Genomic DNA, 24,103 nt, shown 5'->3' on the forward strand with positions numbered 1-24,103 from the left:
CTGGCCTTTTATACCTGCTATAGTTATATGGCTGATCCAGTTCAGTTTCCAGTGAAGGTAACTTCTCGGATGCAGATGTGGCTGAACAATCAAGCCAATTGCTACAGCAGTTCTTTTGGATGGTATCCTGAGCCCAACCATCTTCAGCAGCTTCATTCATAACCGCCCCTTAATCTTAAGGTCAGAAGTAGGGATTTTTATTAGAGGAATATGTACGTGCTGCCCTTGTCCTTCTAGAGGCCAAGATTTGGAAGGTGCTGTTGTGTTGACTATTATTTGCAACTCATATTGAGGCAGTCTGTGCCTGTATGACCTGGGCCAACATTCAAACTTGAAGACTTTAATTTATTTAATCTAGCCTCAACCAAGGCTAATAGTGTTGAAAGGAATAGATTTACAATACCATTGGGGATCCACTGAAAAACCAAAATGTTATTGCTTTCCAGCATACCTGGCCTTTCTGGTTGGATCTTCAATGCCAGTTGTCTTACGAAGTCCAGTGGTAGCTGTATAACCTCCTAAAAGAAAGGGAGTATGGTTTTATTTCTGTCCCTCATTATTCTAAAATAATTTTTTGTTTACAATTTGTTACTGCTTGATGTACCCAAGAGAATATGTTAAGCTCCCTAAATCAAGAACAATTCTTATGGTAATTAACATTTACTTTCACTATATTGTCCTTTGGACTGCTGAATAAGCTTTTGAACAGAGGTCACTAATAATTTACTTAATCAGATTAATCAGAGATAGTTTATGAACGGAATTTTCCAATTGCCAAATACTTTGCTTATTAACTATATATGAAATAGGATAAGATACTATGTCCAACATTTAAACAACATTAAATAAATATGTCTCATCGAAAATATCTAGTCAGCTTTTGTCTGGTTTCCTTTTCATTTGTTTGGCCATTGTATCAGAAAATGTTTCTTGACTAATGCAAAAATATTCTGAATTATGATAAACAGTAGACTACGATTAATGTAATTTGCAATACACCCACTTCCCTTCCAGAAAATGATTGCCCAAAACCATCACTGGATACAAATTTTAAACAAGATGCATTTTCCATATGTTATCATTTTCTGTGTTGGAGACAAAGCAGCAATGCAAAGGGGAAATATTGAAAGATAGAACTGGTATGGGCATTTGGACCCAGTTTACCTCCAATTGTTAAAATATTAAGGGGAGCCTGAGGAAAAACAAAATAATGATGGCTAGGAAACAGTCAACAATGTTACAGCAAAGTATACTTTTTTTTTTACATTAAATACACAGCAAAGAGATCAGCAAAACCCAGGGAACCCTCAGGATTAAGCTAAACTCTCAGAGGGTAAAACTAATTTAACATATTAAAAGAGAATTTCTGCTTCAAAACAGGTTGGGGAGGGGGCTTCAATCTCTCTTCTGGGTTTAAAACTGATTTCTTGCTGAAGTCCATTCAGAGGCTGCTCTTGGCCTTAAACAGTCAAGCCCCGCTTACTCGAAAAAGCTGTTCCTGCACATTGAGCCAGGCCAATTCATTCTTTTAATCTTTTAATGATCAGTTATGAAATGTTCGTTCTTGTTCATCCAAAGACGGCCACGCTCAGCATCTGGAACTTTTTGGTGGGGTACACATAAGTGACTACTAAGGCCGATCTTTGCCCAGAAGGTTCTGCTACAAATTGGACAGGATACCACATACGATTTGACAAGCTGCTGGCTCAGAATTTCTTCTTGCATTTTCTCTCTGCCTCTGACAAGTCTCAAACAATGACGTGACACAGTGCAGGAAAGAGATGGAGAATCTGGTGAACTGGTGCGACAACAATATTCTCTCCCTCAATGTCAACAAAACAAAGGAAATAGTCATCGACTTCAGGAAGCATAGATGAGAACAGGCCCCTGTCTAAATCAATGGAGACGAAGTAGAAATGGCTGCGAGCTTCAGGTTTTTAGGTGTCCAGATCACCAGCAACCTGTCCTGGTCCCCCTCAGTAAGGAGTCTAACAACACCAGGTTAAAGTCCAACAGGTTTATTTGAAGCAAACGCCACTAGCTTTCGGAGCGCTGCTCCTTCGTCAGGCGAGTGGGAGATCTGCTCCGAAACAGCAAACAGGGCATATAAAGACAAAATCAATTTACAGAATAATGAATAATGATTGGAATGCAAGTCTTTACAGCTAATCAAGTCTTAAAGGTACAAACAATGTTACAGATAGTGTGACATGAACCCAAGATCCCGGTTGAGGCCGTCCTCATGTGTGCGGAACCTGGCTATCAGTCTCTGCTCAGCGACTCTGCGCTGTCGTGTGTTGTGAAGGCCGCCTTGGAGAACGCTTACCCGAATATCAGAGGCCGAATGCCTGTGACCACTGGGATCTTGGGTTCATGTCACACTATCTGTAACCCCCACAACTTGCCTGGACTTGCAAAATCTCACTGGCTGTCCTGTCTGGAGACGATACACATCTCTTTAACCTGTGCTCAATGCTCTCTCCACTCACATTGTCTGTACCTTTAAGACTTGATTAGCTGTAAAGACTCGCATTCCAATCATTATTCAGAAAATTGAGTTTGTGTCTTTACATGCCCTGTTTGCTGTTTATGAGCAGATCTCCCACTCGCCTGACGAAGGAGCAGCGCTCTGAAAGCTAGTGGCGTTTGCTACCAAATAAACCTGTTGGACTTTAACCTGGTGTTGTTAGACTCCTTACTGTGTTTACCCCAGTCCAACACCGGCATCTCTACATCATGGTCCCCCCCATGCCAACACTATAGTTAAAAAATCCCACTGACGCTTTACTTTCTTAGGAGACTAAGGAAATTTGACTTGTCAGCTACGACTCTCACCAACTTTTGCAGATGCACCATAGAAAGCATTCTTTCTGGTTGTATCACAGCTTGGTATGACCCCTGCTCTGTCCAAGACTGCAAGAAACCACAAAAGGTCAGGAACGAAGCCCAGTCCATCACTCAAACCTGCCTCCCATCCATTGACACTGTCTATACTTCCTGCTGCCTTGGAAAAGCAGCCAGCATAATCAAGGATCCCACGCATCCCAGACGTACTCTCATCCACCTTTTTCCGTTGGGAAAAAGATACAAATGTCTGAGATACCAACCAACTCAAGAACAGCTTCTTCCCTGCTGCCAGACTTTTGAATGAATCTATCTTGTAATAAGTTGATCTTTCTCTACACCCTAGCTATGACTGTAATACTACATTCTGCACTCTCTCCTTTTCTTCCCTATGTACGATATGCTTTGTTTGTATAGCGCATGGGAAACAATACAGGTCACTGTATACTAATACAGGTGACAATAATAATCAAATCAAAAGTGCAGATGGGGAACCAAAGATGGTGCTGTTGTGAGAGGAAGCACGATCCACAGGTGGCAAGATCCTTCTTGAAGTCCAGCTGTTTGCTGAAGTCTGGAGAGAGGTTAATGTCCATCAAGCAAGCTTTAAACATACCTGGAGTGCAGTTGCAAAGAGAGAACTTCGAAAGTCTAGCTGGAAAGGATTATTTTTAGATTCCTTCCTGCCGCTTGGAATTTACTGTGCGCTCAGCGGGGGAGGGGCTGTGGATTTCAGCTCAGTCTGCAAACTCTATTCCTTTTTCACCCAAGAAAGGGTGAATTCAAGTGGGAAGCAGGAGCCACTGAGGTCCTGCTGCAAATTGCAAGCTGCTATTTCTACTTTTGGATTGGTTTTTTGCAGCTAGAGCTCATTGAAGAGCATGTTGGGACTTGCAGTTCAGCCTGGAATCATCTTGTAGTTTTTTCATTCAGTCAAGTGTGAATTGGTTTAGGGTGGGGGCAGCCCAGGGAAGAAAACTCCTGTGTCATAAAAACTGCAACTGTCAGAACAACCTGGGGACACTGTGCTGTTTCTTTTTTCACCCAACCAAGGGTGAATTAAAGTGAGGGAGAAGAGTTGCAACTTTCAACTCGGCTGGGAACCCTTTGCTACTTCTGTTCGCCCAGTTAAGGGTGAAGGTGAAAAGCAAAATCCATGTAAGAACTCTGGTAGATCGAACAGCGAAATAGCTGGGGGTCCCAGCACACTCTCCTGGAAGGATCCCTGAACAGAGCATGCTGAGTGTAAGGACAGGGGAAGCTATTATGGAGGCCATGCAAAGATTGGACAGTAAGTTGGACCAGGGGCCACTGAGTTGCAGGCCAAGATAAACGAGCTGAGAGAGGAGCCCGGATCATCTGTTAAATCTCTCCATGGTGTCACCATCGCCCATGAGAACCACTTGAAGGGGCTTGAGCACTCGGAGGCATTTAGTGGAAACACTATCTCCGAGCTGAAGAGCCAAGTTACTCATTTATCATCGGAGGTTAAGTCCCTAAGGGAGAAATGTGATGAGATGGAAGAACGCCAAAGACGAAATAACATCCGTCTGATCGGCCTTCCGGAGGGAATCGAGGGCCCAAATATCACAGACTTTGTCGCCCGGCTATCGAAGAATGTGTTTGAACTTGAGGATGAGCCGCTTCTGGATCGCGCAGTGTGTTACGGGCAAAGCCCAGACCGGGAGAAACTCCTCAGCCCATCATTGCACGACTACATTACACCTCAGCATGAGACAGAATCCTGCTGCAAGCAGCACAGGTTACCACTCTGAGGTACCAGGAAAATAAGCTGTTGATATTTCCAGATTTTATCCCGGTAGTGGCAAGGAGAAGGGCGGCCTTCACGGATGTCAAACGACTTCTGCGTGACTGTCTTGGGTCAGGTTTGGAGTTGGCTTTCCAGTCTGCTTGAGAATTACTCTCAACAATGGAACCAAGCACAAATATCTCTGGGTGTGGCTTGGCCTCTTTCAAGCCCACCCTCTTCTCTTTCTCATGGTTGGTTCCCCACGGCCGGTGGGGGATGAGGCGTCTACCGATGTCAGCGGTTGCAGGGAAACTCCCCAGTGAGGGATACCAAGCTACTGTTAGGAATGTGGGATGCTGGCTAAGAGGCCCTTATGCTCCGACCTCAGAGTGAACAAGTCCACCAGCTGGAATGTCAGGGGATTAAACCATCCGGTTAAGTGCGGTAAGATATTTCAACATCTCCGACAACTGGGTACCCAAATTGCGTTCCTCCAGAGACCCACCTCAGTTCATGGACTATTTTAGACTCCAGAGGGGATTTTGGGGGGGGGGGGGGGGGGGGGGGGGGGGGGGGCAGCAGCAGCAGCAACAATCCTCATCCACAAGTCCTTACCCTTAGCAGTAGCCAGTCATTTCTGACTCAAATGGCCGATATGTCATTGTCATGGATAAATTATATGGGACGCCCCTGGTGTTAGCCACTGTGTATGCCCCAAGCTGGGATTGTGAAAACTTTTTCCGGTTGTTTTTCGCGCCACTTCCAGATTTGAATTCACATCGGTTGACACTGGACCGAGATTTCAACTGTTGGCTGATTCCTGCCCTGGACCGCTCCTCCCGCAGGACCGCAGTATCGGCAGAAATTAATTCATTTCTCACGGAATACATGGTGTCGGACCCATGGAGGTTTCTTAACCCCACTAGTGGGGAATTCTTTTTCACCTGTCCACTGAACGTATTCATGTATAGATTATTTTTTGGTAGATAGTAAGTTGTTCCTGGCTGTGCGCTCATGCTCCTACAAAATCAATGTAATCTCGGACCATGCTCTCTTGACAATAGACTTGACAGTGGGGAGGAGGGTAGGCAGGCCCCCTTACGCCATGGCGATTTAATACTTGTCTGCCCTCTAATGATGAATTTGTTAGATTTCTGTTAACCCAGATCGATGATTTCTTAGCGTTTAATGATGCTCCGGGAGTCTCAGCAACTACCTTATGGGAGACATTGAAGGCTTATTTAAGGGGTCAGATTATATCTTATTCAGCACACGAGGCGAAGCAGAGAGTTAGGTGGTTATCGGAATTGCTGGGGCATAGCGCCGAAGTTGATGCCATGTACACGGTGGACCCGTCCCCAGAAGTATATAAGGAACATTTACTACTACAGGCGGAGTTTGAGACCTTGTCCTCACCTCAAGCAGAAGAGATGCTGTTCAAGTATACACTATGTGGGACAAGACAAGCAAGCTACTAGCTCATCAGCTGCGTCAACTCTCTGCCAAAAGTAGACAAATGCAGACTCCAAGTGGGGTCTCTACTGATCCACAGTGAATAAATGAACTGTTCAGGGACTTTTACTAAACCTCTATAGCTCGGAAACTACCACCAATGAGGCGAACTTTCAGGAGTTCTTTGGGGCACTGAATCTCCCCATGGTGGGCAGGGAAGAGGCCACGGCATTGGAGAAACCAATCGACGTTGACGAAATTGTTAGGGCAGCCAGAACCATGCAGAGTGGGAAATGTCCGGGACCAGAGGGGTACCCCATTAAATTCTACAAAAAATTTATGGATAGATTGATCACGCGCAGTAGCAGGAGAGCCAATGAATCACATGAGAACCGCTCTCTCCCGCAGACTTTGAGGCAAGCGACAATTTCACTTATCCTTAAAAAGGACTCGCAAATCTGCAACTCTGATAGACCGAGCTCTTTGCTGAATGTGGATCTCAAACTGATCTTTAACATTCTGCTCTCATCATCTCGCCTGACCAGACGGGGTTCATTAAAAATAGACATATGTACTCAAATATTCAGCAGCTGTTTAACATTATGTATGCGCCTGCCACCTCCAAGCTATCAGAGGCGTTAATCTCGCTGGACGCTGAAAAAGTGTTTGATTGGGTGGAATGGGATTATTTATTTTATACTCAGAAGGTTCAGGTTCAGCCCAAAGCTCATCTCCTGGATCAAAATACTGTACTCTGCCCCTCTAGCCTCGGTCCGGACAAACAAACTGCATTCAGCTTTTTTCCCTTTGTCCTGGAGCACTAGGCAAGGATGCCCCCTCTCCCACCTGTTAATTGCCTTTGCTATTGAACCTCTTGCTGTGGCTTTTCGCAACAGCAAACGAGTGGTGGGGATTGGGAGGGAATCGAGTGGAGAGTATCGCTGTATGCGGACGACCTACTATTACGTCGGCGACCCGTCCAACTCGATTCCAAAAGTCTTATCTATACTAGAGAGATTTGGTCGTATTTCGGGGTACAAGCTTAACTTGAATCAGAGTGAGCTCCTTCCTTTGAATGCAGCGGCTCATAGCCTCCCACTCCACATCCTGTCTTTCAAGATTGTCACTAGGCAGTTTACTTACTTGGGAGTGCAAGTGACTAGCAAATTTAGTGGGCTCTTTGGAGCTAACTTTGCTCCACTCATGGGGCGGACAGAATAGGACCTCAAACATTGGTCCATCCTCCCGTTATTGCTAGCGGGCCGTATCAATGCAGTGAAGATGAACATACTACCCAAGTTTTTGTATCTCTTTCAGTGCATCCCGGTGTTCATCCCCAAATCCTTTTTTCACAGACTTGATCAGCTCATTTCAAGCTTTGTCTGGAATAGGAAAAACAAGAATGCGGAGGACAGTCTTGCAAAGCCCTAAATGGAGGGGGGTATGGTTTCGCCCAATTTTCTATTTTATTATTGGGCAGACAATATGAGAGCAGTAGTGTGTTGGGTGCAGAGAGATAGGCAATAGGAGGTTATTTATCGGCTGCAGTTAGAATCCTCCTCCTGAGCTCAGTCTTCCCTGGCTGTCCTGATACGTTCCCCAGTAAATTTTCCCTCCTCCCAGTATACTAGTTGTCAAGTCAATTCTTTGAATTTTGACGCAATTTAGACGCCACTTTGGATTTCAGGCCTGGTCGCTGGCTTCCCCAGTATCGGCTAATCATTTTGTTCTTCTGTCTGTTTTGGATGGTGCCTTCCATATGGGTCAAGCATGGAATCAGAACATTCCGGGACTTGTATGTGGACGGCGTGTTTGCGTCATTCCAGCAGGTGGTGGATAAGTTTGCTTTACCTGCAACGCACTGTTTCAGACATTTGTAAATTCGAGATTTTGTGCATAGGACCAACCTCCAATTTCCAATGCTCCCACCTCGTGCCGCCATTGACATCTTCTTAGTGCCTTCTATTACAATGCAAACTATCATTTCTGTTCCTTATTCTCAAATTCTGTCCCAACAAAACTCTCTATCAGTAGTTAAATCTTTATGGCAACAAGATCTGGGGGAGGAGTTCTCGGAGGAGCATTGGGGCATGGTGCTGCATCAAGTACACTCCTCCTCAATATGTGCCAAGCTGGATGTGATACAATGTAAACTCCTTCACAGAGCATATCTAACTAGGGTTAGACCTCAAGAATGTACCCAGGCACAAGCCCCATTTGTGAACAGTGCCAACAAGCTCCCACCACCCGCATACATATGTTCTGGGCTTGGCCACTGTATAACTACTGGACATCAATATTCGAGGCGATTGCAGCAACGCTAAATCAGGACATAAGTGCATCCCCCAGGCTGCCCCATTTGAGGTCGTGCCTTTAAATACACTGCTGCCGAAATTCCAAGCGGATTTTGTAGCTTTCACTACACTCTTGGCAAGACGACTAATCCTGTTTAGGTGGAAATCAGGTGCACTCAGTGGATGGAGGTGGTAGATACCATTAAGCTGGCGGAGATGAGGTGCACGCTACATGGGTCCACTGCTAGGTTCTATAAGACTTGGCAACCATTTATAGTGCATGTTGGGACGCTGCAGTTGAAGCTGGATGAGTAGATACCTGATGGTCCCAGGACCCCGGGAGCTCCCACAGAACCCTCTCTCCCCTGATTGGTGGGCACGCCGTGGTCTTTTACCCAAGCACACTCACCCACCCTGCTGAGGTGTGGGGACCAACACGAGAACTTCTCTCTTTTCCCTCTCTCCTTCGCTGTCTCTCTTTCTTTTCTCTGCTCGCTAGTTTATAGCCTGTGCTGTTTGGGCACTCAGTTGGTTCTCCAGCAGCGTTCCTCTGCCTTTTAATATTATTACTGTCATTACCGGTGCAATTAGACAGGACTTGGGCAGGGTGGGTACCGGGGGTACCAGGGGCTTGTCCCTGGCCACGGGGAGCCCTGTGCCAGTCGCGTTAGAATGTACACGCAAGCACTGTGTGGATCTGTATCTGTGTGTGTTTGTTATGTAAAATAAGAAAATTTTCAATAAACATATCAAAAAAAAGTGCAGTTTGCAGCAATACTGGGCAAGCCTTTCCCAGACTCAAGTCTTTATCACAGCTCCTAAGTGAAGCCTTCAAAGTGTCCCTGGAAATGCTTTCTTTGACTGTCAGGAGAGCACACCCCAAACTCTGCCATGCATTAAACTGTTACAATCCCTACAGAGACCAATAACTTTTAGAAAGATATTTGAATTTTTGGCAACTAACAGGAATGCACACACAAGATTTCAAGTGTAGACTTTCCCCATAAATTAAAAGCAACATTGACAAAACACTATTTCAGTAGACAACATATACTCTAAACAGAAAAGTTTCCCCATTAATCTTTGAAAACGGCTGATCATTCCCCTCCAAGGTTATACTTCACTCTGTCCCTTAAGTAGACATTTCATCCTCTAGAAACCAGCCCAAATTTATTCCTAGCTCTTGATAGCTCACTTTCTTTTCCAGCCAGATAACTAATTGCCGAAATGATTTTCACAGCCCTGTCCTGTAGCCAAAACTAAGAGAATCTTCTAACTTCATTTAAATCCTCACAAACTTGGTCTCTTTAATCTAAGCATTTGATTTATTGTCACATGTATTAGTATACAGTGAAAAGGATTGTTTTTTGCATGCTATATGGACAAAGCATACCATACATAAAGGAAAGGAGAATGTAGTGTTACAGTTATAGCTAGGGTGTAGAGAAAGATCAGCTTAATATAAGGTAGGTCCATTCAAAAGTCTGATGGCAGCAGGGAAGCAGCGGTTCTTGAGTCAGTTGGTACATGAGCTCAGACTTTTGTATCTTCTTCCTGACAGAAAAAGATGGAAGATAGTATGTCCAAAGTGTGTGAGGTCCTCGAGAAGGAGCATGAGCTCCCATCCACAATCTGTGTGGTGAACAAAAAAAGATGGTCTGCCTCTTTCTTTGATTTTTGCACATTGACCAATGAGGTTCTGGAAAATCTTTAGAAACCTGCCACCTAATATCCCCATAGATTTTAATAGACCTTTCCTTCCTAAATCCCATGCCCATGCCAACATGAATGATATGCCTTGTATCCAGGTCAAAATGTGGATTGTCTCTAGATCTCCAACTCTACTCTAGCTTGGATTTAACTGGACAGTTTTTTGCATTTATCAGGGCAGATGTAAGAATACCAAATTTCAAAGGAAACAACACATGAGAAAAGAGTGCGGATTAGTCGGCAAGTGTACTCTGATTGGTCAGGGCATTACCATGCCGAATGTAACAGGAAATAGTTATCCTCCAGACTTTTGCTTAAAATCAAAAAAGGCAAATCGATTCTCATTGATTGAGGCATTGCCCTTGGGTTACACACTCGCTAGAAGCTACATATAATCTGAAAATAGGAAAAATATGTCCAGATATTGTGCCTTTTTCAATAAAACAAAACCATAGGGACAACAATTTCCGAGTGCATTTTCCACGGCAACACCTCCAACCAATTAGCATCCTCTTTACAAATTGTTGTTGCCTTTGAAATTTGGTATTCTTGTTTCTGTCTTGGTAAGAGCAAGACAAAAAACTTCATAGCATGTCTCATTTTTCGGTAACACTCAAGTTCTATACTCATGAGCAATTATTTATAACTGTTTATTAAAACCTGACATTCCTGACACTTGGAGACTAACAATTTACCTACAGTTATCACAGATGCCCTTGCCATTGTCCACAGATGTGAACATTTTGCACCATGTTAACTAACTTGGGGAGGCTCTCCTTCAACCACCAAGCCACGTAAACTTGCCGCCGAGCAGAGTTCAGAACAAGTCACATGACCCCCTTCGTTCCTCCATTTTATTTTAAAGTAAACAGACAATCCCAAAACATAATCTTATAAACTTGATATTTTTTAAAAAGTGAGTATCAGGCTTCTGGCTACATGACCAGCCCAACACAGCTGTGTAACTGTTCCAAGTTGGTACAGATATTTGGCATACTAGCCAAGGTGAGCCACTCACTGGTATTTTGTCCTGCCATCTGATCTTCAGAAGCTTCTGACGGCAGCTCAAATGAAAACGGTTGAGTTTCTTAACATGACACTGGTATACTGTACAAGTTTCACATGTATATTGCAAAGTGGACAGGACTTCCACAGACTTTTGGTTTGGGAGGCAGGCTTATTCCTCTTCATTCCCATGCTGATGTGCGAAGTCTATGGAACACTATAGTTGCATCAACTATTCTTGCATGTATCCCATTGTTAATGGATAGCTCAATAGCGTGCTCTGCTGATATAACCAAACAATATATAGTTGCAAACAATAAAAGTACTAACTTCGCAAAGTAAATCAATGAAAAAGGTTTAATAAAGAAACTTCAATACACCAACATTGAGGTCACACCCTGGGACCCACAAGCTCCGCACAATGCACATCAGCTTTCTATTTATACCCGGTCAGCTGACCCTCACAGCATGTCATCATTGGTTACATTACAACAGATTCCAATGTTACCATTGGTTACATTATAGCATATATGATTCAGTGGTGATTCAGCAGACTAGGACTATTCCAAAGTGCAACTTCAGGGAAAGCTAGCGATCATATATTAACAAATTGAAGTTTTCTTACCCCAGGTTGTACAAAGTTATCACCCAATAAAAGCTTCATCACGTGTTTACTGAAATCCACAATGTTCTTCAGTCGACGGGGGGCTTCTTCCAGTGCCTGCAATATTAAATCATTTGTTCACATCCAAAAATGAGTCTGTACTATTATGGTTCAGGTCAGAAACTCCGAAGTGCTTAATGAAGCCCGCCTGGATCATACCTTTTGCATCTTGAATTTGGCTAGGATAAGCATGACATGTTTCACTTCAGGTATGATTCAAATGACCCACTAGGGAGCTTTTATCAAACAAAATTTAATTAATATAGTTAACGTGTATGGAAAGAAAATTAGCAACAACTTTTATCAATTACAGACAAAGAACAAAACAATGACAACATAAAACCCTTAACAAATATATCCAAGATGTTCCAATCAAACCAAAACCAGACAAAACCCCTTAAACAAGTTCAACACAACAAAGTCTAATGCTCATGTGATACTGGAATGGAGTCCTTTGGTTGGAGAATTGAAAACTCAGTCTTGTAAGATCTAATAGTTCTCTTGACACATCCAGAACAGTTTGAAGTCAGAACAGCTTCCCAGAACACCGGGTAGACTCTGATCAAGCCACCAACAGCAGATTTTCTACTTCAGGAATGCAAGACTTTGTTTTCAGTTCACCAGCAGAATTTCCAATACAACAAGGAGAGAAAAACTTATTTTCAGCTTGCTGTCCCTTTTAAACAACCAACCTGCAGCTCCAAACTTAAAATGAAAGAGCTTCTGTCACCTGACCTGCCAACTAGTTGTGTTCCTAACAATGCCGGGTCATAAAATCTAACCTCAGAAAGTACCTGATGTGGTGGTGAGCAGCCTTCTTGAAACGCTGCGGGTTGACCCACAATGCCGTTAGGGAGGGATTTCGGGATTTTGACCCAGCAACTGCAAAGGAACGGCAATATATTTCCAAGTCAGGATGCTGAGGGGCTTGGAGGGGAACTTGCAGGTGGTGCTGTTCCCATTTATCTGTTGCTCTTATCCTTCTAGATAAAAGTGTTTGTGGGTTTGGAAGAATCTTTGGTGAATTTCTGCAGTTCATCTTGTAGATAGTACACACTGTTGCCTCTGAGCGTCAGTGGTGGAGGGAGTGGATGTGGTGGTCTCTCAATTTCTATATACCTATCATAGGCCCTATTCATTTCTATTTAAAGAGAAATCTTTTGATCAGAAATCATTTCATTTATAACAAATAGGATGATGTCTGGGAGCATTAGTCTGAGCAACCCATTAAGTAGAAAACAATCTGCAAAGTCGCATACTTTAAATCTTTAAATATAGGGGAGCCCAATTATGATGAATAGCATCAAATGAAAACTACAAAATAGAAAACTTAAGCACATGATTTTAGTGGAAGTGGAGCCTGGAGGGAAGAAATCCAGAAGGCTCAATAAAAGCTGACTATTTTCCCCCAGACTGTATTCTTCCACATGCAAATTTTCACCTAATCTATTTCCCTACTTCCCACTCAAGCCAGATTATTTCCCCCCCACCCAACCTTCACTAGTGGTTTGAGATGTTCCCTTATGGTTTGACAGATAACTAAACCACAGTAGCTTTTTTCAGATCATGGATTGGTGTTTCCAAGCACATTAACCACGATTTAAACTATTTTTTAAAAAGTACGAAGCATAGTTTTCAGTAGAATACAACTAAACTGTGGGAAGGCTAGGCAGCACAGTAAGAATTGCACTCAGTATGTAAAATTGAACTGCCTCATAAAAAAAGTACAAGGGATAGGCTAGCAAATTATTGGAAACAATTGAGAGATAGGATAAACTGTCACTTAGAAAGGCATGGATTGATCAGGGATAATCAGCATGGTTTTACTGGGGAAGATCACGTCATACTAACTAATCAAATTTGAGGAAGTAACAAGGGGGATTGATGAGGTTAGTGCAGTGGATATTGTCTACACACATTTCCCCAAGCTATTTGACAAAGTTCCAGTTGGCTGATCGATCAGACAAGAAAGATGTCATACAACACAGCGGAAGGTGACAAGTTGGATCCAAAATTGGCTCCGAAAACAAGGTTGATGGATGTCTTTGTAAATGGAAAATGGTTTCCAATGGTATTCCATGGGGTTCACACTACTTGTTGCATATATTAATGATTTAGACTTAAATGTTGGAGGCATGATTGGGAAATATGCAGATGACACAAAAATTGGCTGTGTACTTGATAGCGAATAAAATAGCTGTGGACTCCAAAATTATATCAACAGTTTGGTGGAGTGGGCAGAGAAGTGGCAAATGGAATTCAATCCAGAAAAGTGTACGGTAGCACATCAAGGAGGGCAAACAAAGCAAGGGCATACTCAATAAATAGGAAGATAGAGGGTGTTGAGGAAGTTAGAAACCTTAAGTGCATGTCCACAAGTCCTGGAAGGTAGCAGAACAAGTTGACAAAGTGGTCAAGAAAGCATATGAAATGCTTTCCTTTATTGGATGAGACATTGAATACAAAAGCAGGGGTGTAATGATGGAACTGCATAAAACACCGATTACGCCACAGCTGGGTTTTATGCACAGTTCTGGTCTCGACATTACAGGAAGGACATAATTGCTCTGGAGAGAGATCAGAGGAGAGTTATAAGAATGTTGCCAGAGCTTGAAAATTGCAGCTACAAGGAGAGATTGTATAGGTTAGGGGTTTTTTTCTCCTTAGAAGAGGCGACTAAGGGATGACCTCATTGAGGTGTACAAAATGATGAGAGTTTTGACAGGAAAGATATGTTTCCGCTATCTGAGACATCAATTACCAGGGGACATAAATTTAAGGTGATAGGTAGAAAGATTAGAGGGGACATGAGGGTGTTGGCCATCTGGAATTCTCTGCCTAAATTGGTGGTTGAGGTCAAAACACTCAACTCATTTAACAAGGTATGGATCTGCATCTGAAGCACTGTAACCTGCAAGGCATTTTAATCCCAATTTGGAAAATGGGATTAAAACGAGTGGCTAGTTTAGTTTTCCTCTTTTTTGGCCAGCACAGATAAGATGGGCTATTCTACTTTCTGCACTCTAACCTTTCTATGGTTACATTCAACATACTTACAAATTAGGAACAGGAGTAGGCAACTCTGCCCTCATGCCTGCATCACCATTCGATAAGATCACGGCTGATCTAATTTAAGCCTCAAAGCCATATTCTTGCCTACACCCAATAACCTCACCCACTTGCTCATCAAGAATCAATCTACTTCTGCCTTAAAGATATTTAATATTTAGATGAGCCAACTGAGAAACAACATGCAAAATGTAAATTCTCACGAGGCAAGTACTTAAATTATTTTGACAGCAGTACTTTTGCCCAAGCAAAGATTTTTGTATTACTTATTTCAACCTATGCTGCAGTACACAATTACTACAAATAAAACTAAATGATTGTAGAGGGAGAAAAATATTGCATTAAAAAAGTGTTGATCAAAAAGGTCTGTAGGGGTGAAGTTTTCAGAAAATACTGTTACCACAGAAATGGTAATCAAAAAAAATCTAAAACTGTTCACCAGATTTTTCAGCCAGCAGCAAAGCAACAGAACTCACCCTTCAACTCAAAGAAAACTGCCCACAAAAGAACTGACAATCTGTGTGTTTCCCCTTTCCTGATCTCGGTTTAAATTTAGCATCAAGCCAAAAAGATATCCAGACTTCCAGCAACTATGATGTCATCAAGCTGTGCAAACAGTTCATCACACTTGGGTATTTTCACAGACAACAAGCAAGGAAGTAAAATGCATAATTTATCCTTTTTAATTAAATTTTACCATGAGCAAAGTATTTGGGATATAGACATTGGATTATGGTAGAAACTGAAATGCAGGATCAAACAAAAGAATTTTGAACATGTGTAATCTATCATACTGCAGAGATTTTACATTCCACAAATTAAAGTTTCTAGGGCAGGACAAGTTTTTCCAACAGTAATTGCCATTTAAACGTGTCGTTGAAAACCTAGGTACACTCCATTCAAGAAGGTGTGACTTTTTCCAAGGGTTTTTACAGTAGGATTTAATATAAATGGGCAATAACTCATCAGTTCAGTGATTTCTACTGGATTGCAGTCTGGGACTCCAAAAGTGCACCCCTTCGGGAAGTGTACAATAATCAACACCTTGAATTTCTATGTCTAATTAAACATGTGCAGGCTGCAGCAGTTTCAAAGAAGTAAACATGATAAACGCTGAACTTCACCAACATGCAGCAAAATCTGGGCATGACATTTTTAAACAAGATGTGGAGATGCCGGCGTTGGACTGGGGTAAACACAGTAAAAAGTTTAACAACACCAGGTTAAAGTCCAACAGGTTTATTTGGTGGCTTTTGCTACCTTTATTGTGTGGCTTTTGCTACCAAATAAACCTGTTGGACTTTAACCTGGTGTTGTTAAACTTTTTACTATTTTTAAACAATGCCATGTTTATTGATCAGCTGAAAACAAAATCAGGTTTTAATCTGCACGCAAATGACTTTATGAGTGACAGAAATAACATTACCTGGCTTGGCTGTGCAAGTTCAATGGGAAATTTCAGGAAACGCAATACTTGACAATGCTGCAAAAAAAAATTGGAAATAACCATTTCTATTTGTATTTCTACCTGTTCATCAAGTACATATACAAGTATGAGGAATATACATATTTATGGCACAAGACCAATATAACCAGCAACTCCAGTTGATCTACCCGTATTCGTGGAATTGGTACAGCCAGGGAAATTGAGAGCATCCACTCTTCAATATTTAAATGGAGGAAGAATTTCATCCAGAACCTTTAGCTCTTTACCTAAAACGAGTTTTGAATGAATTGTCTCAATTCTACTTGAACCTTTAAAAAATGAAGTTCCTTAAAAAATATTACAGTATTTCATTTATTCTCAGACCAAATAGACAATAATTTCCAGCTTTCCAGGTAGCTGGCCTATGCAGTATTTTTTTTTTTAAAATTGCAGCAGCATGCATTATCAGCATGATAATTAATAAAGATTATACTAATGTTTTGTTGCTTTAAATCACAAATTGTCTGTACCATATTCATGTTTAGACAATATGAATTTTATTCAAAATCTTGTTTTTAAAATAAGGACAAAGTACTATACATTAAAGAAACTCAACTCGTGATGAGGATAGAGTGGGAGAATGGGGCCACCTGGATTGCTGTGCAGAGAGCTCACATTGGACCTGATGGGTTGAACTGTATCTTTCTGAACTGTAATTATCATGATTAACAGGTGTACACACCCCTTACCGAATGCCATTAATGCAAAACGAAGATGTCCAAAGATGTGTGGGTTAGGTTGATTGGCCATGCTAAAATTGCCCCTTAGTGTCCTGAAATGCGTAGGTTAGAGGGATTAGTGGGTAAATATGTAGGGATATGGGAGTAGGGCCTGAGTGGGATTGTGGTCGGTGCAGACTCGATGGGCCAAATGGCCTCTTTCTGCATTGTAGGGTTTCTATGATTCTAAATAATTTGAATTTTTTTCCATCCCGAGCCAGCTAACCAATACAGACGGCAGTCAAAAACGACAAGAGGCACAGTTTCAGAGAGATTAAAAGGATATGCACACAAACAGAATAATTGAATCATCATGCTACAGAATAGTTTGAGGGTCTACTTCATGTATTTTCACCCTGACTTATTTAAAACATTTTAGGCATGCAGAGATATAACATTGATTCATTCTAAAACCAAAAGAAATTGTGCCAAAGTTTTCCAGGATCCAATTATATAAATAATCAAACATCATTGTCTGACAACAAACAGTCCTCAGTTGAAACCTAAAATAAAGTAGTAAAACCTTATTTTTCAATTACTAGTATGGCTTTTTATCTTCAGTGTGAACAAATATTTTTTTCAATGTTTAGTCAGCAATGCACAATTAGGGGAACTTGAGGTATAATAGGTTGCAAAGAACAAAATATCAGTGCCATTGCGGAGACACGGCTATAAAAAAATCAAGACTGGGAATGGGTATAAACTATTTATAACTTAGAGGTGGGAAAACCTGAAGAGGATAACTATTTACTGAAGATAAGATTGGCTGTTGGAAACAATTACACTATCAGCAAGACAGATGAAATACTGCCAACCACCTTAATGAAAATGAAGCAGAGGAAGGAATATATAAAATTGAGTTTAAAAAAAATACTATTCCAAAATTAACTGGCCAAGGGAAGCAGGTGAAGGAGATAGGGGAATAGAGTTCCTCCAATGTGCACAGGATTCCTTTATGAAGGGAAAAATCAAGGGTAAGGAAATAGCCACCCAATAAGTATCCTGTCAGCAGGGAGAACATGACAAGGGAAAAGATGAAGTTAGCAGAAAAGTCAAAGAACAATGAAATAGTAAACTGGTACTAGGAAACTAAGTAATCAGGGAATGTAAACGAAAATAGCATCATAAAAAATGGAAAATTGGGATGATAGGGCAACGGCATGGACAGATTTTTTTTTAAACCACAAGTGATAATGAAATAGGAGAAATGTTGAATTACTTTGCTTCAGTATTTATCGTAAATAGATCAGGTGGATATGTAAAATGAGATTAGAAATGATATGGCCACATTTAAAGTAAAGAGGGGGGGAAAAAATCATTAAATAAACTAATCAAATTGAAGAGGATAAATCTCTGAACAGATGGCTTGCATTTCCATAAGGTCTTCAATAAGGTATTATGTAATAAACTAAACAAATAGAGACAGAGCAAGCAGAGTCACAGACCAGTACCAGAGTGGATGGTTAGATGGCTGAAAGAAAGAAAGGGTAACAGCAACAGGTAACTAACTACAGTGCTGAAACCACAATTGTTCACAGTTGATATTAACAAATTAGTCGTGGAATCAAAAACAGAAATCATTGAAACCTTACAGAACAGAAAGAGGCCATTTGGCCCATCAAGTCTGCACCGACCACAACCCCACCCAGGCCCTACCCCCATACCCCTACACATTTTACCCACTAATCCCTCTAACCTACGCATCTCAGGACACTAAGGGGCAATTTTAGCATGGCCAATCACCCTAACCTGCACATCTTTGGACTGTGGGAGGAAACTGGAGCACCCGGAGGAAACCCACACAGACACGAGGACAATGTGCAAACTCCACACAGACAGTGACCCAAGCCGGGAATCGAACCCAGGTCCCTGGAGCTGTGAAGCAGCAGTGCGAACCACTGTGCCACCCGTTAACAGTTGCTAAATTTTCGAATGCCAGATCTTTGGAAGTGGCGGAGATAGTCAAAACTGAGGACTGTAACAAATTACAAGACAATATTAATGAATATGCAGAATGCACATAAAATGGCAAATTAATCACAAAACAGATATCCAAGTACTGTTTATTGTGGGTTTTAGAGCGATTGAATTGAAAAGTTATGCTTTTTCATTTTTTTTCCCCCCTATCATTTCTTTAGAGGGACTGGAGAGGGTATAAAAAAAAGACTTATAAAATACCAGAAATGCAAGAGTGTACCCTTCAGCAATTGGTGAACAGGCTGGGTTGCCTTTCTCTTTTGGTGGCAATATCACTGGACTAGTAATCCAGATGCCCAGGCTCTGAGGACAAGGGTTCAAACCCTACAATGGCAGTTGGTGGAATTTAAAATAAATCAATAAAAACTAATCCCAGTAACAGTGACCATGAAACCAATGTCAACTGCTGTAAAAATCCATCTGGTTCATCAAAGCCATTCAGGGAAAGAAATCTGTCATACTTACCTGGGCTGGCCAACATATGACTTCAGACCCACAGCGGTGTGGTTGGCTCTTAAATGCCCTCAAAACGGCCCAGCAAGCCACTCACTTGTATTAAACTCTTACAAAGTCCAAAATGAACCATAAAGACCACCCAACATTGACCTTGGCACTGAAAATGATAATGCAGTCCCGTTGACCTTGCAAAGCTTTTCTTGTTAACATCTGGGTGTTTGTGCCAAAATTGCGAGGGCAGTTTCAGAGATTGACACTTTCTTTAAGCTATGATTCAGCGAGTATGACTATGTCTTGGGCACCATCATCACTAGGCATATCCTACTCTACCAGCAAGAGAGTTAGTGGCACGCTGGTATTGAGTCAGGAGAAAATTGCCCTGGGAGTCATCAACATTTACTCCAGGCCCCATTAAGTCTCATGGCATCAGCACACGAACTTCCTGATTTCCACCTCTCTGTTTCTTTCCAGCTGGTGAATCAGTGCTCCATGTTGAACACCAATCGGAAAAAGCACAAAAGGTGGCTAGGACATTGATAGCAAAAAAATACACTTGGGTTTGGAGAAGACAACCACAGGATTTTTTATTTTAAATTTTGTTGTGACCAACCAAGGAGGCTGAATAAAGGGTAGCCAGTCTACCCCTCTGCACCTGATCACTACAATGGGAACTCACCCACCCGCAGGTTCCTCCCAAGCCACACATCGTCCTGAACTTTACAGTGGAATTATATCACCTCTTCATGGTCATTGGGTCACAATTCTGCAACTGCCTTCCTAACAGCATTGTGGATGTTGCATAAAACACGAACTGCAGCAATTCAAGAAGGCAGCACATCACCACTTTTTCAAATAAAATTAGGGATGGGCAATAAATGCTGGCCTAGCCAGTGACATGCACATCCAGGGAATAAAATTTTGAAAAAAGGTGAAATCTTGTCATGTAATGCTTTCAACTATGAATCAGATGTTCAAATTAAGTTATCAGTTATTAGAGATTGCAAAGATATACAAAGTTTTAATTAAAATGATCTCCTAAGCATAGTGAAATCTGTTATACTGTCTAGATTCATTGTCAACTACAATTTCTCAAAGAAAGCTGGTACATGCATCTGTGCTGCCACATCTTTGAAAGCGGTCCTAAAACTTGAAGGTGGTAGACTGTAAGGTTTAGGCCAATGGCGACACATCTCCAATCCAAAGTTTTAGCTTAACCTTCTTGCAGGTCACTAAGCCAATCTAGGTTTACACTTTGGTATAGCATTAAAATGGTGTATTTTTCTTCCGTCTATTCAGGTGGATGAGAGAAGTAAAGAAATCTCCCTGTCGCCCAGCCAATATTATTTCGCAATGAATAATGTCAATTTTGGCATTCATTACATTGCTATCCATGGGGATCTTTCAGTGCACAGAAACAATGGTACACATATTTCAATAATAAAATCGCTGGGCATGGAGCACCTGAAGACATCCTCTCAATAAGGCAGGCTCTATTGCAAATCTAAGCTTCCACTCCACATGTCCACCCACCTCAGTCATTTCTGTTGTTCGTGTTGAATGGGATAGCATTTCACAGCTGATTTTTCCAGCTACTTTCTTTGTGAAAATGCAAGACAGCAATCCAAAATATTCAATCAGGAGAAACAGTGAAGTAGTTTCAAGGGAAAAGGTGTTCCTAATTTCAACCAAAATAAAAAGTGCATACAAGCAGCTTGAGGTAAGAAAATTATTGGGGGAGCTACTGCATATAGGAAGAGGGATTAACAATTCTGGCAGATGGTATTAGTTGTCAAAGGGGGCCCATTAGCTCAGTTGGGTGAATAGTTGGTTCGTGATCTCAGAGCGACGGCAACATTGCAGGTTCAATTCCCATACCAGTTGGGGTTATCCATGAAGGGCTCTCAACCTTGTCCCTCGGGTTAAATCCCCACCAGTCAGCTCTCCCTCAAAAAAAGGGGAGAGCAGCCTATATTCCTCTGGGACTTTGGGCAACTTTCATTAGTTGTCAGTTATTGGAGCGGAGAATAGGAGTATAGCAGCAAAGCAATGCTTTGAGAGGCCTGCAAAGCAAATATTTTTTTTAAAAAGCCAAGTAATTCACATCTCAAGCATTTGCTGTCTTATCCCAGGCAAAATATCAATTACGTGTTGCAAAAATAAATTGTACACTGTACTCAGGCAACCATTTAGCCCAATTCCTGTGCCAATTGTTATCTAGTTAGAAAGGTAGAAGATAGGCACAAGGAAGATCAATTGAACTCCATTGAAAATACACCTCGACAGAATGAAAGATGCATACAACTGAAAAATAGTAATTCCTTCAATAAATGTGATAACTAGACCAATATGACCAAGAGGTAGTAAAAGTTTAAAATTTACCATGTTAAACTTCTCCTGCACTGCTAATCAAAGAAAAAAAAAACACACCATGAAAACATTACAATGGAAAGAGGTATGTTTTGATTTTAAAAAACACTCCATCTGTGAAAACAAATTGCAACCACTTGGAGATTGAATGTATTTTATATTGGTTTCTTTTAGAAATATATCAATATTCAAATAAAACAACCAAAGCAAGTCTTGATAAAATTGCTGGAAACATGTGGAAGTTACATGGAAACAAAATACAGCTTCATTAACTTGAAGCTCGATAAATCATGATAACATGAAACAGAACAAACATTCTACACTTGAACAAGCAAGGATACAAAATTTAACTGCACAAAATCTAAGCAATTTACTTATTCCTGGAACAATTAATTTTCAAAAGATCATCCATTTCATAGCTTCAACACTTAAGAATTAAATCAAATGAAGGGCAAGTCAAAGTTGTAACACGAGAAATCATAGAAACCCTACAGTGCAGAAGGAGGCCATTCGGCCCATCGAGTCTGCACCGACCACAATCCCACCCAAGCCCTACCCCCCACATATTTACCCGCTAATCCCTCTAAACTACGCATCTCAGGGGCAATTTTAACCTGGCCAATCAACCTAACCCGCACATCTTTGGACTGTGGGAGGAAACCGGAGCACCCGGAGGAAACCCACGCAAACACGAGGAGAATGTGCAAACTCCACACAGACAGTGACCCGAGCCGGGAATCGAACCCGAGACCCTAGAGCTGTGAAGCAGCAGTGCTAACCACTGTGCTACCGTGCCGCCCAGCACATCTCCACACAGACAGTGACCCGAGCCGGGAATCGAACCCGGGACCCTGGAGCTGTGAAGCAGCAGTGCTAACCACTGTGCTACCATGCCACCCAGCACATCTCTGCAATAGATTCTATCTCTGCAATAGAATCATTTAGAAATGCATTTGTTTTGAGAAAATCATCTGACAGCCAGTAGTAATTCACTCAAATGCACAAGCTGCATTGCATCCAACCTGTCACTGCCCACCCGCACCCCCGGTCAGCTCTGGTTCCTCATTGTAGTCATCAACCCCATCTGCCTCGGCTTCCACCCCCCTCACAATTTTCCCTAACGCTCCTTTCAACTTCATTTCATCCACAAGGCTTTGAACATAGAAAAAATACAGCACAAATAGGCCCTTCGGCCCACAAGTTGCGCCGGTCATGTCCCTACCTACCTAGGCTTATATATAGGCTTACCTATAACCCTCAATCCTATTAAGTCCCATGTACTCATCCAGAAGTCTCTTAAAAGACCCCATCGAGTTTGCCTCCACCACCACTGACGGCAGCCGATTCCACTCACCCACCACCCTCTGTGAAAAACTTACCCGTGACATCTCTGTACCTACTCCCCAGCACCTTAAACCGGTGTCCTCTCGTAGCAGCCATTTCAGCCCTGGGAAAAAGCCTCCGAGAATCCACCCGATCTATACCTCTCAACATCTTGTACACCTCTATCAGGTCACCTCTCATCCTTCGTCTCTCCAAGGAGAAAAGACCGAGCTCCCTCAGCCTATCCCCATACGGCATGCCAACCAATCCAGGCAACATCCTTGTAAATCTTCTCTGCACCCTTTCAATCATTTCCACATCCCTCCTGTAATGAGGCGACCAGAACTGAGCACAGTACTCCAAGTGGGGTCTGACGAGGGTATAATAAAGCTGCATCATTATCTCCCGACTCCTAAACTCAATCCCTCGATTGATGAAGGCCAGCTTGATTACATGTTTTCTTACCTCATTCCCACTAAACCTCTAACCAGACTTCCCTTCTTGGTCTTCAGAGTAGCTGACAGTACAGATAGTTTCCTCTACTCAAGTACTGTCACCTTGCTTTTCAAAACCATTATCACCACTCGTTTCAATCAAAAATCCCATCTACGATCCCTCTGTAATGGTAAACTGCGGCCCCATCTCCAACCATTCTTTCCTCTCAAATAATTAAAAGAAACTGTCACCTCCAAAATCTGTTCACACTTTTTCTGTAACTCTGATTTAAACTTTCACCGCTAACACAGCACTATTCAAGGTCAGAAACATCTTCTGTAATTTTGACCATAGTACATTTGCCCCTCTTGCTCCCTCTGCTGGACAATCAGCCACATAAATCTTCCTCAAATGCATTTACCGCTGACTGGCTGCCCTTGTCGGCCTGCTCTTACCCAACTGATTATAGGCAAAGCACCTCCAGCAATTGCCGCTTTCTTCCCGTCTTATTTCTTTGAGAATCGTCCAAGGAGATCTCTCTGCCCACCCCTC

The 24,103-nt window shown here is 42.0% G+C and overlaps 1 protein-coding gene across 1 annotated transcript in view; it reads right to left on the bottom strand.

The window, feature by feature from the left end:
• ippk (inositol 1,3,4,5,6-pentakisphosphate 2-kinase) overlaps positions 1-24,103 on the bottom strand; it is a 101,111-nt gene that overhangs the window by 54,518 nt on the left and 22,490 nt on the right. The window contains exons 2-4 of the mRNA XM_078209760.1: positions 16,215-16,271; positions 11,681-11,776; positions 452-518 (exon numbers count right to left, since the gene is read on the bottom strand). Coding sequence (XP_078065886.1) covers positions 452-518; positions 11,681-11,776; positions 16,215-16,271 — 220 coding nt within the window. The remainder of the gene's footprint in view (positions 1-451; positions 519-11,680; positions 11,777-16,214; positions 16,272-24,103) is intronic.

Source organism: Mustelus asterias, chromosome 3, assembly GCF_964213995.1.
Source record: "Mustelus asterias chromosome 3, sMusAst1.hap1.1, whole genome shotgun sequence".
Lineage (NCBI taxonomy): Eukaryota > Metazoa > Chordata > Chondrichthyes > Carcharhiniformes > Triakidae > Mustelus > Mustelus asterias.